Source organism: Tetrao urogallus (assembly GCF_951394365.1).
Source record: "Tetrao urogallus genome assembly, chromosome: 1".
Taxonomy (NCBI): domain Eukaryota; kingdom Metazoa; phylum Chordata; class Aves; order Galliformes; family Phasianidae; genus Tetrao; species Tetrao urogallus.
The window spans coordinates 131613241-131629559 of NC_136813.1; the positions used below are offsets into that span (position 1 = coordinate 131613241).

General features: G+C 37.3%; 1 protein-coding gene across 1 annotated transcript in view; it reads right to left on the minus strand.

Moving 5' to 3' along the window:
• PTPRO (protein tyrosine phosphatase receptor type O) overlaps positions 1-16319 on the minus strand; it is a gene marked incomplete at both ends in the record, with an annotated part of 149072 nt that overhangs the window by 40329 nt on the left and 92424 nt on the right. The window contains 7 exons of the mRNA XM_079549593.1: positions 2774-2967; positions 5359-5479; positions 7808-8007; positions 10548-10709; positions 11704-12150; positions 13650-13802; positions 15435-15593. Of these exons, the coding sequence (XP_079405719.1) occupies positions 2774-2967; positions 5359-5479; positions 7808-8007; positions 10548-10709; positions 11704-12150; positions 13650-13802; positions 15435-15593 (1436 nt within the window). The remainder of the gene's footprint in view (positions 1-2773; positions 2968-5358; positions 5480-7807; positions 8008-10547; positions 10710-11703; positions 12151-13649; positions 13803-15434; positions 15594-16319) is intronic.

The following is a 16319-nucleotide window of genomic DNA, read 5'->3' on the forward strand; positions in this document are numbered from 1 at the left end:
AAAAAAAAAAAAAAAAAAAAAAAAAAAAAAAAAAAAAAAAAAAAGCAGCCATATCTGTAAATGCAGTGCCCAGACAAGGGGCTGTTTGACTGAGCTCTCACTTCTTACTCCAGGGGTAAATTCTGTAATTTGGTATTTAAATTCATTCAAAAATGCGTGCGGGAAGACCAAAGCTGGTTGTGGCAACTGTGCTGCTTAAGCCAGGGCACATGGCCCCATCTCCACTACCATGGGGACTTCTCATTCGCCCTCTCAATGTGGGCTCTTCTTTCCTGATTAATTGGGTTTTTAAGATATATTAGAAACAATGTTTTTGACTCAGATATCGTCGCTTCAGAGTACTCATTTTTTCCCCCCAATTTTTGAAGTGTGTTTCATATTGTATTATCATTTATTATAGATGAAATATAAATGAAATATAAATGAGTTATAAATGAGACATAAATTATAGATATAAATACAAATGAGATATAAATGAAATATAAAGTACAATATATTTTATATTGCAATATCGTTTGCCATATTTAAGTTAAAATTAAAATGTTTCCAATGCAAAAAAAAAATTTTAATCTTTATATTTAAATTTATACTTAAATGAAAATCCTAATGATATTTTGTAATTCAAAATAAAAGCGTATTGATAATAATGAAAAATTTCAACAAATCTGAAATTGCTTATTTCACAGATCTCTGATGTTTTCAGTGGCCTTTTCTTTTTTCAGACAACACAAGGCAATCCAAATACAGCATTTTGGGCCTATTCTCTTTATGGTTTTAGAAATGGTTTTATCCATTTGACATCAAAACTTTGAAGCTGCTTGGACTTGTTCTTACAGACTTCTGTTGAAATGCTGGGAAGAGTAACACTGTTTGGATGACTTTAAAACAAGCTTCAGAGCATAAACATTTAGCTGTTGTAGTGAGGGACATGGTTTAATGGGTTCTGTCAGGCATTTATTAACCATCATCGCAAATGGGCCTTATTCACTTCCCTTCTGCAGTTACGTCCTTTTAAGACTTTCACCAGCCAGAAAACTATGTTCTAAGTTACTGTCTGTTTTGGAGGGAGTAACCATGGCCTGATTTCCCTCATAAAAAGGGTTTTTACACCTGGGAATGAAAAGTGAGACATTTATTTCCTCCAATGGTGCGCCTGATTTATTTACTGTTTATTTATTTACTTGCAGTATTTCTGCAAGATGAGCTAAATGGTGAGGTATAAAAGCAAAATAAAGTATTTGTGATAGGTATGGTTGGACTGGATGATGTTGGAGGTCTTTTCCAGCCTTGGTGATTGGATGATTCCAAAATGAATGGAGCAATTAGAGTGAAAGGGCTATTCAGTTCCAAAAGTTCTAACTAGTGAGATGTTCTTCAGGAAACAATTTTTTATCCCACTTCAGATGGCAGATTTTTCACTCCTCTGCTTCCTCAGTGGGCTTAACACTTGTTTCAGAGACCACCAGAGATGTCAGATAATTTACTGACAATAGAGAAATCTGCAGGACAAAGTGGGATTCTTGAATATGGCGAGTGAACCCAACTAAAAGTTCACCAATACATACTTGTATGCTAAATGTCATAACAGAGCAAAAAGACATTATTTCTCAAATTTACATTAACTCTTTAAAAATTATTCTTTAAGAAACATTCGCTTTGGGAGCGTATGGCAACTATTGTACTTCCAACTGAAATTCAGACAAAGAAGTTGGAAAAGAAGCCAACTTCTTTTAGCTTTCATGAACTGAATTTGTAACAGCAGTGGGTAATATCATCTCATTTTCTAACGAACCACACAAACTCTGAAAGACACTATTATTTCTAAGATGATTTGGATCACTTAGATATTAATCTAATTGTGCCGAGTCATGACTACAAGGTATTAATTACTTCTTTGGTAAGTTATTTTTGGTTTTAATTTCCTTGGAGATTTATGTGCTAGATTTACTGTCACATACCCAATTACTGTTCAGCCGCTGTAGCTGAAATGACTACACAAATAGTATTATGCAAATGGATTACAGTAAATCACTGCAGCTCTCATAAGCAGCAAAAGTTGTTGCTGTCATTTTTGCATACTCATAACTTTCTGAGCAACTAATTTCAGCTAAAACAGTTCACTGTCTTGTGCAATGGCGAAGTCTGAATATAACCTGTTCAGCTTCTCTAGGAAGATGTGGAAAGCAAGAGGAAAATTTCATGGGATTTCTGTTAAATATTCAATCTTGCAAAGGTTTGTGTTCATGTTCTTCTAGAAAATAATTTTTGCCTAGGTGAAATCCTGCTGCACATCTTTGCAGCTTCAGAAATATGAAAGCAATTTTCACAAGAGCATCTCTGCAGCTAAGTGCTCCAGATGGCTCAACACAAGACTAGCCTGCAAGCCCCAAATCCCTATTATCAATATTAATTATGCAGATAAGGCTTTGGATTACTCTCCCTGAGGAGACACCTGAATTGGTTAAAGCCTTAACTGACAAATTGACACACAAACTGAAGCTGCCTTTGGACTTGCTGAATATGCCCATTTGTCAACAAATAGAGGCTCATCTCTTGTTTTGTCATTCTACTAAAATTTTAGCATCGTTCAGCTGTATTTCCCTACTTTGGGAAAGAGATGCTGCCCGCATCCTGGATGCTTGGCCTGAAAAAATGTTCCAAGTTTAAAGGCATATATACATTTTTCATAGGGGAGAAGCTGAATAAGAAAATGCCCCAAAGTGCCAGGGCCACACATGAATGAGAAAGCAATAGTCAGAAACAGCCACATTACCACAGAGGCAGTTAGGGAGATGGTTGCTGCTATTTCATAGTAGGTTGTCCACTCAGATGTCATTGTTGATGGATTGAAGTAAAACATTTCTACAACATATTTCCTGAACACCCCAAGGAAAGGTCTGTTCCAGCTCAAAACCACAGCAGTAGGTCCCAAAGGGTACAGTGTCAGATCCTTTATTCCAGTGGGCACTATAAAACAGAGATTGTGATTAGTAGCTTGTTGATTTCTTTTTTTTTTTTTTAATTAATTAAATAGATAAATAAATTAACAAATAAAATTGAGAACAATACTTTCCAGTAACCAAGTTCTATCTGTTTCTGATTTGTTCCTGATTTTAATTCCTAATAGCTTCCTTGTCACAAGCAGTGGAATACCATTCTTTTCAGCATTTGTTCTTATCTTTCCTTTGTCAGAAATGACTGAAGGTTTCCATTTACTTTGAAAAAATCAGGCTGTTTAGGAGATGTTTCAAGTTGTAAGCTCAAAAACAAAAGCATCAAATGCCCCAACACTTTGGAAGATAAACGCCACCAGAAAGAACAGTTTTTTTATGCCTATCCTTCCTTCCCTGGGGAACCTAAAGGTGCTGCCATGAATTGCTGTTCTTGCCTCACAGATGATGAAAACAGGAAAGAGAAGTAAAGCTATTTGAAGAATGTCACATCAGGGTCAAGTTCAGCAACCTTTACTTTCTGGAAAGAAATAACTCTTCATGACTTCAGTGAGATTACTTAAATAAGTACTTTGCTAACATTTCCAAGGGTTGCAGAGCCCCAACTCTTGCAGAATAAAGAACACTTCAGCCTATATTTGCACTTGACTGCATTTCCTTTTTATAAGTCAGTCTCCATTTCCTTCATCTTTTCTGTCCATTCCGTGAAGTGTTAATACTCACACAGTGAAAATGAGGCTTATGATAAATAAATACTTTTTAAGGCATATTTTAACATATCTTTGTTTCATTCATCTTTAGCCATCACTGATCACTTCACTGAACAGTTTGTTTTGCACTTCTATTATTGTAATATCAAATTCAATATCCTGTAATCAAATGAAAAATCCTACAACTGTTGTTTTACACCATAAAATGTTCTCTTCATTATAAGAACTTTTCATTGTTTGGTTGATATAAAAATGTGGAGAAAATGAGGAAAATCATTTAATATGGGAATATATGATTTCACTTTCTTAAATGAAAATAGAACTTCACAGATTTCTTAAGTAACTACAGTGAGAAAAAAAAATCTTTCATAAATATCATTCAATTATATAGATTTTAATAAGGATGTGTGTATTTGTGTATACACACATATATATAACATATTTTCTCACTTAGATTTTCTTCTTTACTGTACTATATCATGTTCTCTTTTCAAATTCTTATACAGACTCCGCTTACACAAATACATGAGGAGGTTGCCTGGAATGAAAAAACTCTCACCTTATTTATTACTCCACATATCTGCTTTCATCTACAGAATTCACTTCTTAACAGGATAACTTTTGTCTGCTTGCTTGGTTTTTTGTTTGTTTTGCTTTCTTCCCTATATCACAGAGAGGATGCAGAGTGACAAATACTGAAGATCGCTAACTTTCAGCCACCTGCTCACCTACAAGGTGGACTATTAGTCAAAAGGAAAAGGCTGGGTGACTCAGGTTAAATATTCCTCTGCAAATGTAATTCTATAGATTGAATATCTTTCTCTTTGCCCTTTTTCATTATATTTTGTTACAGTAGTAACCTTAACAAAATAAATGACATGGAAACTGAAAGATATTAAATCCTAAGTCACTCTTTAGTTAGGGGCTTGATGGAACCTTGAATTATAGGCATGGGGGGAAAAGCTCTGCAGGTCGGTTGTGAAACCACATTCTTGAAAATGTCAATCTCATTCTTAAAGAGCCTTTTTTAGCTTCAGATTTCAAAGCAGAGAACATCAAGATTCATGGTTTAACTCAAGAAAATCAAGGTTGGCATCAACCTTAGTACAAGAGGAGATAATCCAGCTCCTGACTTAGTGCCATGGCCTTCAGACTGAAACACACTGCATAGTTCACAAGGCAAATTTGCTACAAATACCTTAACAGCAGTCCCATACCTTTCATGAGACAGTAAGAATGATTTACCTCTAGGAGGTGCCACATCTCTCCATTAATTGCAGACTACCTGCAGCTCAGACTGGCCACACCTAAGTGAAGTGACTCCCTCCCAAAAGAACATAAACGAGGGACACTGTTAGAGACGAACATACGTGTGGCCAAAGGTGAAGACAGTTCATTACAAAAGGCTCCATGTGTGTGAATCCACAATTGTTTTCTAGTTGAGTTTTGTAATAATCCAGTGTTTAAACATGAAATATGCATCACCCACTGATGGAGCATTCATGTTTTTCCCTCATTAATGGGCTAGACAACACAAGGAAAACAAATGCTCTCAGTAAGTGTTCATAACATTTGAAACAACCAACATGACGATTTTGCCTGTATTTCTTTTTGGGCTCTAGAATTTAATGAATATACTACTCATATTCAGGAAAAAGAAAAGAAGAAGCATTTCAAACAGTAGCTGCAGGACTTACCAATGGAAAATGTAACAGGATCAGAGGGCGGTCCAACCAATGGTCCTTTCCTTAAGTAAACCACAACCTGGTACTGGGCACCAGGAACAAGATTTTCAATGAGGCTGCTGCTTGAATTTACCTAATGAAAGAGTGCACATCAGATGTGAAGTATTACTTCGTTGGTTAAAAGAATATTGGGACTACTTGAACTGCTTAATAGAACAGTTAATACAACACAAGTTTCTGAACCAGCATCAGCAGCTGAATTCTCATTCAATTACACCCCAAATGGCAAAACTTTGAAAGCATTCAGGCTTGGATTCACAAATGATCTGACCCAAAGAATCACACTTACCTTGCCATGTGAGGTCAGGTGCAGACGCACTTGAGCCGCTCTCTCCTCTCACCAAAGCTTAATGAAGTATTCATACTCAGCTGATATTAACAAGGCTAGAGTATTTAAGCAGTATGCTTTCAATGAAAGCCTCAGGGTTTTCATCGGCCATCCGATTCAACTGCAGCTATATGACCTGAAAGCAGCCTTATGGGGGAAATCTATCTTCTGAGTGCAACCGTTAAATGTCTGAATGCTAAAATTAGAGAGGAACTACTCTTTCACCTGTCTTGCACAGCACTACAAAATCTGATGAAGAGATCTTGTGACTTTTCTGTTTGAGATACCAAAATTAAATAGTCTGCTGTGGCACACCAAGAATTGGCCAGAGCTGGAGGCATAATGCCTGACCGGCTGATTCTTGATCTGGTACAATATGTGAAAAGCCTCATATTCTGAGCTATCAGGAAAGATATGGAGCAGCTTTGAGGAAAGAAATTTAGGCTCCCCTTCTACAGTATTTTCTCTGCAACCTTTCCAGAATCTCATCACGGCCTCCTTTGGTTTATTGTGATGCACATAAATACATCAGTGTAAGCACAGATTTAGTGAGGAATGAAATTTGTCTTTAATAGCTGCTTTTGAGAACTAATCAATTCATACGTAATGGTAGAAATGAATAAAACTCTGCACTGAATTTTGCCCTTTTCAGCTTGTCAAGGAGAATTCAAACGAACAGCCATTAATAATTCCATGTATAATAATCTGATAAAATTTGATTAGAGGCAGTGTGAAACTCTATAGGGACAAAAATAAACAACTGTATTTAGACACTTTGCCTATTTGTAGCAAATACATTTACTTTTACAAATGTCTTGTTTATTCACAGATTAGTTTTAGGTATTTCTTATTTGAGTTTGTAGATTAATCCCTGAGTATTTACTTTAATTCTATATGTATATACTTGCTCTCTAATGTTTATTATCACCTACCATATTGTTTTGCTTCCTGATTAGATGAATGCATTTTTAATAAATGGAAGAAATGTAACTCAAGGAGATTACAAACTGGTTCTGAGAAACAATTCTCAAATTGTCTTTAAAGGACAATTCCCAGTGTGGAAGTACATTGCCATTCTTGGAATAAAACTCAAAACATTTTGACAAAGACCTATTTAAAAAGACACTTTTAAATGATGTCAAACTCCTTGTGTTAACTAACTTGCCAGGCTAATCACGATGTTCAAGGAAGTGAAGATTTACTGAGTTACAGCTCTGTTCTTCCATTCTCATGCGTGTGCTGATGGTGTAGCACATGGGAGCACTGCAGCCTTTTTCAGGCTCCTCAATCACACAAATTAAGGAAGCCAGGTAGAAACTGTGGCGCTACTTAGAAAAGAGATTTGTCAGCATTGTGGCAAGGAAACAGAAGTGTGGACTAAACCCTCTTTCTAACCAAAACCACATTCCACTCATCCATCAGAGCCATAGGATCTGACATGGAGATAAACTCCACTTGGGTCTCAGGTAGCAGAAAATCGCCTTATTTGGGGGTTCAGGAAGCTTGATCAAAATAAACACGTCCCAAATGACAGCCCTAAAGAAGTGCTGTCCATCCAAATCACAGGTGGTGGTGATGACTATTTACTTCCTACCTTTGAAATATCTTTTGTGGATGAAAAGAAAAGCTGAATTCAGATGACTTCCAGAAAATGTAGGGTCAAGTTCTATACTCATATGGAGGAAATCTAAGAATCAATTAATTAATCTAAGAGACAGTCAATTAATACATGCAACTTGAATGATAATCTTCCATGTGAGCACTTTTCTTAATAAAAATGGATTGCAACATATGCCTAAGTGTTAATATGATATCATTTTGCTCACTACTGCAAACATTTCTCACTCAAAAGTTTGAACAGAGAATTGGCCACAGTCATTGCAGTGGAAATACAGTTTTAATGCTGATGGAATTTAATGCTGTCATTTCTGTATGCTTTTCTTTCCCCTCTACTCTGCAGAAAGGAGCACTGTGCTCTGCAGCCTTTAGCTGGATGGGGCCTTTGGTACTGGGATAACAAACAGTTGGATGACGAGGAATTATTTTTTTTCAGGTCTTGAGGAGGACCCTTACCTCTGTGCAGTAATGTTTTTCAAGCCTTTGACTTTCCTTTTGCTTCTGACAAGTCAGGGAGACCACAGACACAATTGTGCCATTGCTACCACTCTCATGTGAGGCTGTCCAGGATGTCAGGGCAGTAGTGGAGCTGAGCACTGTCACTGCCACATGCTGGGGCTTTTCTGTGAGCTCTTCTATCCATTCACCTGTGGGGCCTGGAACATGCCAAGAAAGCATGTGTGAGCAAGGCACTCTGCACATTTAAGGCACTCATGTTAAAACATCCTTCTTCACAATATTGCTTTCTACTAGGGAAAGAGGCTGAACTGACCACCTCCATTTCCACAAAGCAAAGATGGGAAACAGCCTGCAGTCAACACTATTTCCACCAATAGCAAAGCAGGAGTTGAAAAGAGAAATATTTCTGTGTCGAAAATTTGGATTGAATGTATTTTCTGTTACTTACCAGAAACCACCCAGCAGTATCCTGTATGCTCTACAATGGTATTTTAGGAGTAGTGATATCCAAAAATGTACAGATCCATGATAAATATTTGGTAATATTTAAAAATTAGTGATGTTCAGTAATGTACTGGATTATATATTATGTGCATTATAAATATTGCACACAACTTTTCCTTTCACTATACACCAAATTACTCAAGTATACTATGTATTGAGGTCTTTAAACTGAGTTCACAGTCTACTATAGTGAAGAGTTCTCCATCGGACATTTTGAAGCACTTATTTAAATATGTATGTTTTTAATTTTGAAAAATAACTTTAGCTAGACTTGGACAAAAATTCAGATTTTCAGCAAACAAATCCAGAGCAAGGATTTTGTGTAAGATCAGACTATAAGATTTGACAATCAAGACTGCCATTTGAGTACAACAAAAATGTTGGGTAATATAAACCAATAATTCAACAGGATGAGTCACCAACCAAAAGGTTACAAAAATAAGATAAGGGTGAAGCTGTGAGAAAAATTTATTCACAAAAGTCTACTCACATCTACTCTAGAAAAAAGTGAAATCTGATCATTACTTAGTCTCTGGATTCAGTGAATATATGTGTAGCGATTTCTGTTCAGAAATTGTTTCAACATCAGCACTAAAGAAATAGAGCTACCTCAACCTTGTGTCAGGGTCCAAAGCTGCAGCCTCCACAGAAGGCTTGTAAAGAGGAATGGAAAACAAATTTTACCTTAAGAGTACTCGTGTGCATCTCAGATTTGGCATACTGTCAGAAATGCACATGAAATCTATCTAAGATACTAAGGTTCTCAAGTTAGAATAATTAGGTCAATTGCCAATAATCTTCATGTCTAGGAGCCTATAAACCAAACAGAAATACTTCATTAAAATAGCAATAAAAACACCTAAAAGCCCTCATTTATTACACGTAACACAAATACAGTCATTACATTCTTGTTACAGCTTTATACCTAATGATATCCAAGTCCATTCTTCCTTAATCTAGCAACCTACCCAAATATACACTTTGATTAACACTTTCTCATTTTCTGAGAGGTCCCTGTCCTCACTTAGTAGACTGTATGTAGGACACAGTACTGCGTATTTATGTACATAAATCAGTCACTTTTTAAGATGGAATAATATTTGGCGCTGATAGCAGTACTACATAATTTATATATACTTTGATCTATTTGTATAGTTTTATATACTTTGATGTTTTCACATAATGAAGATGCCTATGAACTATTCCTAATGGAAATCAGAACACAGTTAAATGAAAACAACAGAGACCCTTTCTCTCAAGACCTGTTTCATCTCTTTGTTTTCCAAGTACTTTTTCTTTCACCTATCAAGCTGTTAAAAATATTGCAGCAATACAGGAATTCAGTTACATGCTTTTAACCATTATGATTAATATAAGCTTAAATAGTATTTGTAAATGTCACGACCTACCAAACATATTTATTAGTTATGTACCACTACGTTTCCTTTTAATATGAATATTTCTGCCAACCTAGCCAGCATGCTCTTTTGCAGAATTCGATGTGTGGGGGAGACACTAATTTCTCACAGGTAAAACTGGGTTGTGCTGCAAGCGTTCCTCTATTCTCAGTGTTTGGGCATTCCATAGGCCATAATTCCTCTTGTACAAAAAGATACTCTGCATGTGTGTGGACTGATATACTTATTCAGACATCTCATTCTCTTGTTGCTGTACAGATCATCAAAGCCTTCAGAATGACCATTGTCTGAATTTAATTACACCTGTCTCACTTGCCAATCTAATTCTCAATACCAATCTTGGATTACTAAGTACTGTATTATTATTCTGACTTTTACTAAATCTGTATTTAAGAAACCCTGAGATTCTACAGGGAAATAATAAATTACTTTTTCCTCCTCTGAATTTAGCAGTCTGAACTATTGCATTTACCTTTACTTGCCCTTTGTGCTCTTAGAGACCATCTAATTTCAGAGTTCAGTGTTTAATTGTGCAAATCAGTCTCAGCCTGAGATGCCCTTTGTCCTTAACGCTATGCATACAGCCTCCAGGAGGAAGGAAGTTAAGTATTTTCAAGATTCTTTATAACCACTGATTTAATTCTCTGAACCGAATCCTCTCTTTGGAAGATGCAAAAGGAGAACCTGTTTTGCAAGGGATGGACTTCTCTGATCCTGCAGCAGATACCACTCCTGCCACAGTGTGTTACTGGTCAAACCCACTGTACGTTAAAGTTATACTGGTCTGGGAGAAAAAGATTTACTGAGGTACTTACTGATGTAAAAGCTGAGCGTTTTTGCTGATTGACTTCCCCGAACTTCACAAGAGCCAGACGAGCTAAATGTTGTTACAGACAACTTATATTTTCCTGGTTCTTTCAGTTCAGCAACAAATTTGTGAGTGTCCTCACTGACTGTCAGAAGTTCTGTGGAGTTCTCTAAATCAGGGGGGAAAGATATTGTGGATTAATTGAAATTTGAAAGGCTCCAGCTACTGAGAAAATGATTTATATCAGAAATGCTAATACAGTTTCTGCTGTGGGATTTAAAAGTATCCAAAAGAACTGGATTTATGTGAGTAGTTTTATTTCTTGCCATCAGAACAAGAGTAATTAATGACCAAGGTTGCAGTATAGGTGTACAGGAACAATAAACCCAGGACAAAATTTCATTCAGTAGTGGGGATGATAAAATAGGGTTGTCATGACTGCGCAAGTGAAAAAGAGGACAGCATAGAGGAAAAGGAGCTTCCAGTTCTATTGCCTTCTTATTCTGCAAAATAAATAAATAAATAGATAAATATTATTTATCTTAAATGGGGGAATAATTATGAAAACTGTTTATCAGGAAGTCAGATTCATTTTGAGAAAAAGGATTTTAAAATAGGATACCTCTAAATGATATGGCTATTCTATCGTAATTCTGCCACTTAAAAGTTTTCTCCATCTTCCACCACAGTCTCTTTTTGGCCTAAGGAATGTGGTCCGTTGCTCTCCTGAGACAACTGTTAACCTGAACGCAGCATGACTTTTTTTTGCAGTCCCCTCGACCTTTCTCAAGGGGCTGACACAGCTACATGAAATAATGTACCTTCTTCACCTCCAATTTCCACCAGCTTGTTTCTCCTTTCTCTGATAACATAGTGGATTTAAAATAACTATGGTGTAAACAGTGCAGCAGTATGCACAGCAGTATAAATCTTACTTAACAAAAGAAATTGCATACTGTGATTTATCACACCTCCCTTATTTTAGTTTGAAACCCAGCCAGAACTGCATGCTATTCAATGCAAAAACCTTACCAAGATACACAAGAGATCTAATAAAGTCCTGTGAGGCATGATTCTAGGTAATTAATAATTTGTGAAGGAGACAAACCCACCAACAGAATCATAGAAACAGAGCATGAGAAGTGTATAAGGCTCAGTTTTACCTTCCCTTTCAATACTGATATGGAAACCATCGAAGGCGGTCGGTGGCTTTGGTGGTAACCAAGTCAGCACCATTTGTACAGGAAGGAAAGGAGTGGGCTCTGTTGTGAGTTTTCCAGATGTGTTTACTTCACTGGCCCCATAATCCCTGGGAACTGCATTGACAAACTCCTCTTCACCCTCCGATGATTCAGCTTCATTAGACCACCAATATGGCTGCGATGTGGTTTCGTACTCAGTACTGTTAGAGCGGTAATCAGGCCAGGCTGCAGTTGTGTTCACTGCTGGAATTTCAGGTGGGTCACCAGAAAAACGGCTCAGTTTCTCTTTGCCTATGATTTCTTGTCGTCCTATGAATGATTCTTCTGCAAAATTCCCGCTGTGCTCTTCCCAGTTGTTTCTGTTGATTGGCACAATCTGAACAGAAATGTTTCGAGGTGGGTAAGGAACTAAAAGAGAAGCAAACGTTAATCTTTTAATAGGTATGTTCTGTGTACCTCTGCCAGGTGCTTATTCCCTAGGGAAATATTCTTTGCAGAAAAACGATATATCAGGGATATTTTGAAATAACCTGTTCTTCCTAAGATTCTCCGTTCTATTACAAAATTACAGTGTAATTTTGTGATTGTAGTAGGATCAAGCTTACTGAAAATTCATAGAAAAATCAGGACTCAAGAATACCATGATGCAGAGTACACATGCAGTTGACATAAATCAGACTTCAAGGCTAATACAGCAGCAAGCTACTTAACTGGATTTAAAAAGGTGGGTCTTGGTTTACTGTGTTTTCCACAATTGCATGATAACAGAAAAAATACCTCCATTGGTAGAAATGAGCTCCAAAACACATACAAAACTAACGCATGACATAGTGTATACTTGAAAAGCATGACCTTCTTGCTGCCACAGGGCTTTTCACATGTTCTTAGTAGACACCTTTTCACAAGCACTAAAGATCAGTTTAAATTTTAATGGCTGTGAAAGCTTGATCTCTAGATCTGGATCTTCAGAAGGCAAATGGCATGCAAAGAAGTTATTTCTGCTTATGCCAGCAGGTGAACAAAAGGTGCCATAATTGCTTGCCTTATGCCTTTACCTGCAGATAGCCTCTGCAAACATTCTGTCTGACGTATTTTAAGCTGACCCCTTACAATCTTCTGATTTATTCACCTCCCCCTGTCCCATCCACAGCCACAAATACAAAATCAGAGACTAAAACCTCATACACTTCACGTCCTGAAGGGGGGATGGGAAGGCAGTGGGAAAGAAAAATGTAATTCTATTGGTTGCCTTCTGATTTTGCCACTGGTTCATTTCATTTTGGACCCTGGAAAATGTCTGTGGTCCAACAGATTAACAGGAAAGTTTTGGGCATCATCCCAGGACCAAATTAAATTAGTCCTGGACCCTGAATAAATCCAATTTTCAGCTTTTGCAACATTGCTGTCTTGGAAATTAAAAGTTCATGCTTCAGGGCATAATCTGGCCGCCAAGTGGGGACACAGCAACACTGTTCTTCTCTATGAGAGAAGAGTGAACAGCAAGGAAGGCCTTCTCCAACTGTTTAGCTGTGATTCACTGTGAGAGGAGACAGACCAAAACAGATAGATCAATATCATTCTCAGTGTGGCATTCCTGTGGTTTAAAACTTAATTCCTAACATAAGGCCAAGGATGTCTCATGTGAAGCAAAATTTATGTTCTAATAAACCAACTTCTTAATAGAAACCCTCATACAGATTTCCCCTTGTGCTATATTGCACATAACTTCACTCCCTGCCTGCACAGTACCAGCTGCAGCATCCTCCTCCCATGTTCCTGGCCAGGAGCAAATTCCATAACTGTTTCCACACAGCCCCTCCTTCACGTGCAGTCAATCTTCCTCTCACGGCAGAAAGGAAAACAAACATATAGATGTGGAACAAATGGTACACAGTCATTTTCTTTACCTGTTCTGTGTTGCTTGGGCTCATGCCTAACCCCGCTGTATTCCACTAGCGTGCTTTTGTTGAAGGTTGCTTCTGATACCAATTGAAATGTGATGTTACTGTAGCATATACCTGGCAGCCAGTGATTGAAAACGGTTTTACCTTTAAAAAAATCTGCAGAAGGTTTAAAAAGAAAAGATTTTTTTGTTATTAAAAAAAAAAAAAAGGAAAACAACACATCAAATATTCGTTTCTGATAATGCAGCTACACATGCTGAAATGGCAGTGTTTCAGATGTTTAAACATTGCTCAGCCTGGTCTAAGACATGAAATTCTAATAATTCAGTTTTGACAATATTTTCCCTGGCTGTCAACAAAAAAAAAAAAAAAAAAAAAAAAAAAAAAAAAAAAAAAAAGAGCCCAGCAAGAGAAATAAGAACTACATTTCACAGGAAAGCAACTCAACCTGGCAACCTGCTCCACGTGACATTGAGCATCTCAAAGAGCACCTGACAATTCCTGCAGACCTTTAACAATTGCACGCAAAAACCTCTTTGGTCTGGTGCTGACTGAGGCACAGCATTCAGAGGAGATGCTCAAAGGGCCATCCATAGTGCAGCTGTGCACCAGCCACAGTCTGAGAATGAAGCTCATATGCAACATCAGTACGTGTGTGGGCTGAAGAGATGTTGCGTAGGGCAATTTAGCTGTGGGAAAGAGTATGCTTGCTCATTAGGGAATCTCTTAATTCAAAGTGACTTTTTTATTTATCAGCAGCTGCAGCAGTAATATTACAGCCTCTGCATATGAGCTGTGAAAAAGAAAAATTGCTGCTAGTATCACCTTTGTTCATTAGAAAAGGGTCACTTGTAGACCCTTTTCTAGAACTATGATCTAGAATCACCATTCCCAATATCTTGCATTTCAGAGTCTTGAAGATGTTAACCTAATGTTTCTATACACTGAAACAATAACACCAAAGTTTCCCATGCTCCTTCTGGAGGTGGGCATCTTCCTCTGCTGACTCCAGAGAGAACTTGCACTGACCAGGCTGCTACACAGGAAACCTTCTTTCCATCACTAAAATTCAATCCATCACTTAATGGATTGCTCAGAGGCAATATTGCCACCACGCTGTACTAAACCAGCTGGGGTTTGGGAACCTGAAGAGCGCGCAGTGCCTTTTTCACCTCTTAAGTGCTTTCCGTACGATAGTCTTTTACATCTTTCATATAAATGTTGTGCTTAAGCTTACTGCATGGCAAAAGAGCAAAGGAGATTTAAGCAGATCTAAGCAAAAATAAAACATCAAAAAAGATAGCAGAATTTGCCCTTGTTAGTCTGTTTAGATGGTTAGTGACTGCTGAAATTCTTTAGGTTGACTATGTGGGTTGTTAGATTGCTTGTTGTTGGTTTAACTGTTCTAAGGAAGATGAAATTGATAAAATGCAACAGGTTAATTAGCTCAGGGACAACAAAGAATGATACTGTAGTACACAGTACTACATGACATAGAGCGTTGCTCAGTGCTACTAGCACTACGTGACTTCACAGTGATACAGAGGTTCAAGTCTTTTCCAAGAATCAGCTATACTGAAAGCATTTCCCAGATGCAGGGCATCCCTAAGCTTCTCCATTAGCTATTCACAAAGAAAAATCATGACTGGAAAGAAGGAACTGGAAATTGTATTGATGTTTTCAACTGTGATTGAGACAGAATTTTACCCACTGATTTTAGCAAGTATAACTAAAAAGCTAAAATGTATCTTTGTTAGCAGGAATAGTTAGTGAATAGTTTCTTCCTACCTTTGTACAGCATTGTTCTGTAGTCTTTTCCTTCCCAATAGCTTATATTTACCCGGGTGAAAACATTGTACTTCTCTGGGTATTGAATTTCAAACAGCACTCCTGTTTCTGGAGATGGTTTGTAATCATAGATAGAAACACTGCTCACAGGAAGGGGTTCTAAAGGATATACAAATAGAGGGAAAAAAAGGCAGAAAGAAGCAGATCAACAGGCAAACCTATAAAAACAACATCAAAGAAAAAAATGGTTTTGTGTGGAATGACACAGGAACTCTCAAATTTCCCAGATGATATCTGAGGCTTCACAGAGGTCTGGGGCAAAGCCACATGGGACTACGTCAAAGCCAAGGTTATGTGCCCCCACACACACCATGTCAGTGCACTCAATGCTTTTTAATAGGAAAAAAAAAAAAAACAAAACAAAAAAAAACAACAAACCAACATTTTAACAGAAAGCTGTCCTTATTTGCAGAAGAGCAGGCATAAAAACCATGGTTGAAATCACAATTATTACTTAAGAACTCACCATCATCACCCCATTAAGATTTTCTTCTTCAGCACTTGCTGATCAAGTAAAACTGCCCACACAAAAGCAAAACACTTGAAATCAATCATAATTTTGGCACCAATCTGAACTTAGCTGAAGATTAGCTAAGAAGTGTATCAGTGTGACAACCAGGGGAAAATGAATGATGATTTTCTGTTCTGGTAAATATTCATTTATATATTTAACGAGTAGTTACACTTCATCAGCCCTGATTCCTACCATACCTGAGAGGGCCACCATCTTCAAAGTACTCATCCATACCACACTTCCAAAGAATACAGAAGCATCATTGCTGCTTTTTTACAGATGAAAAGCTGAGGTACAGAGTACAGTGGTTT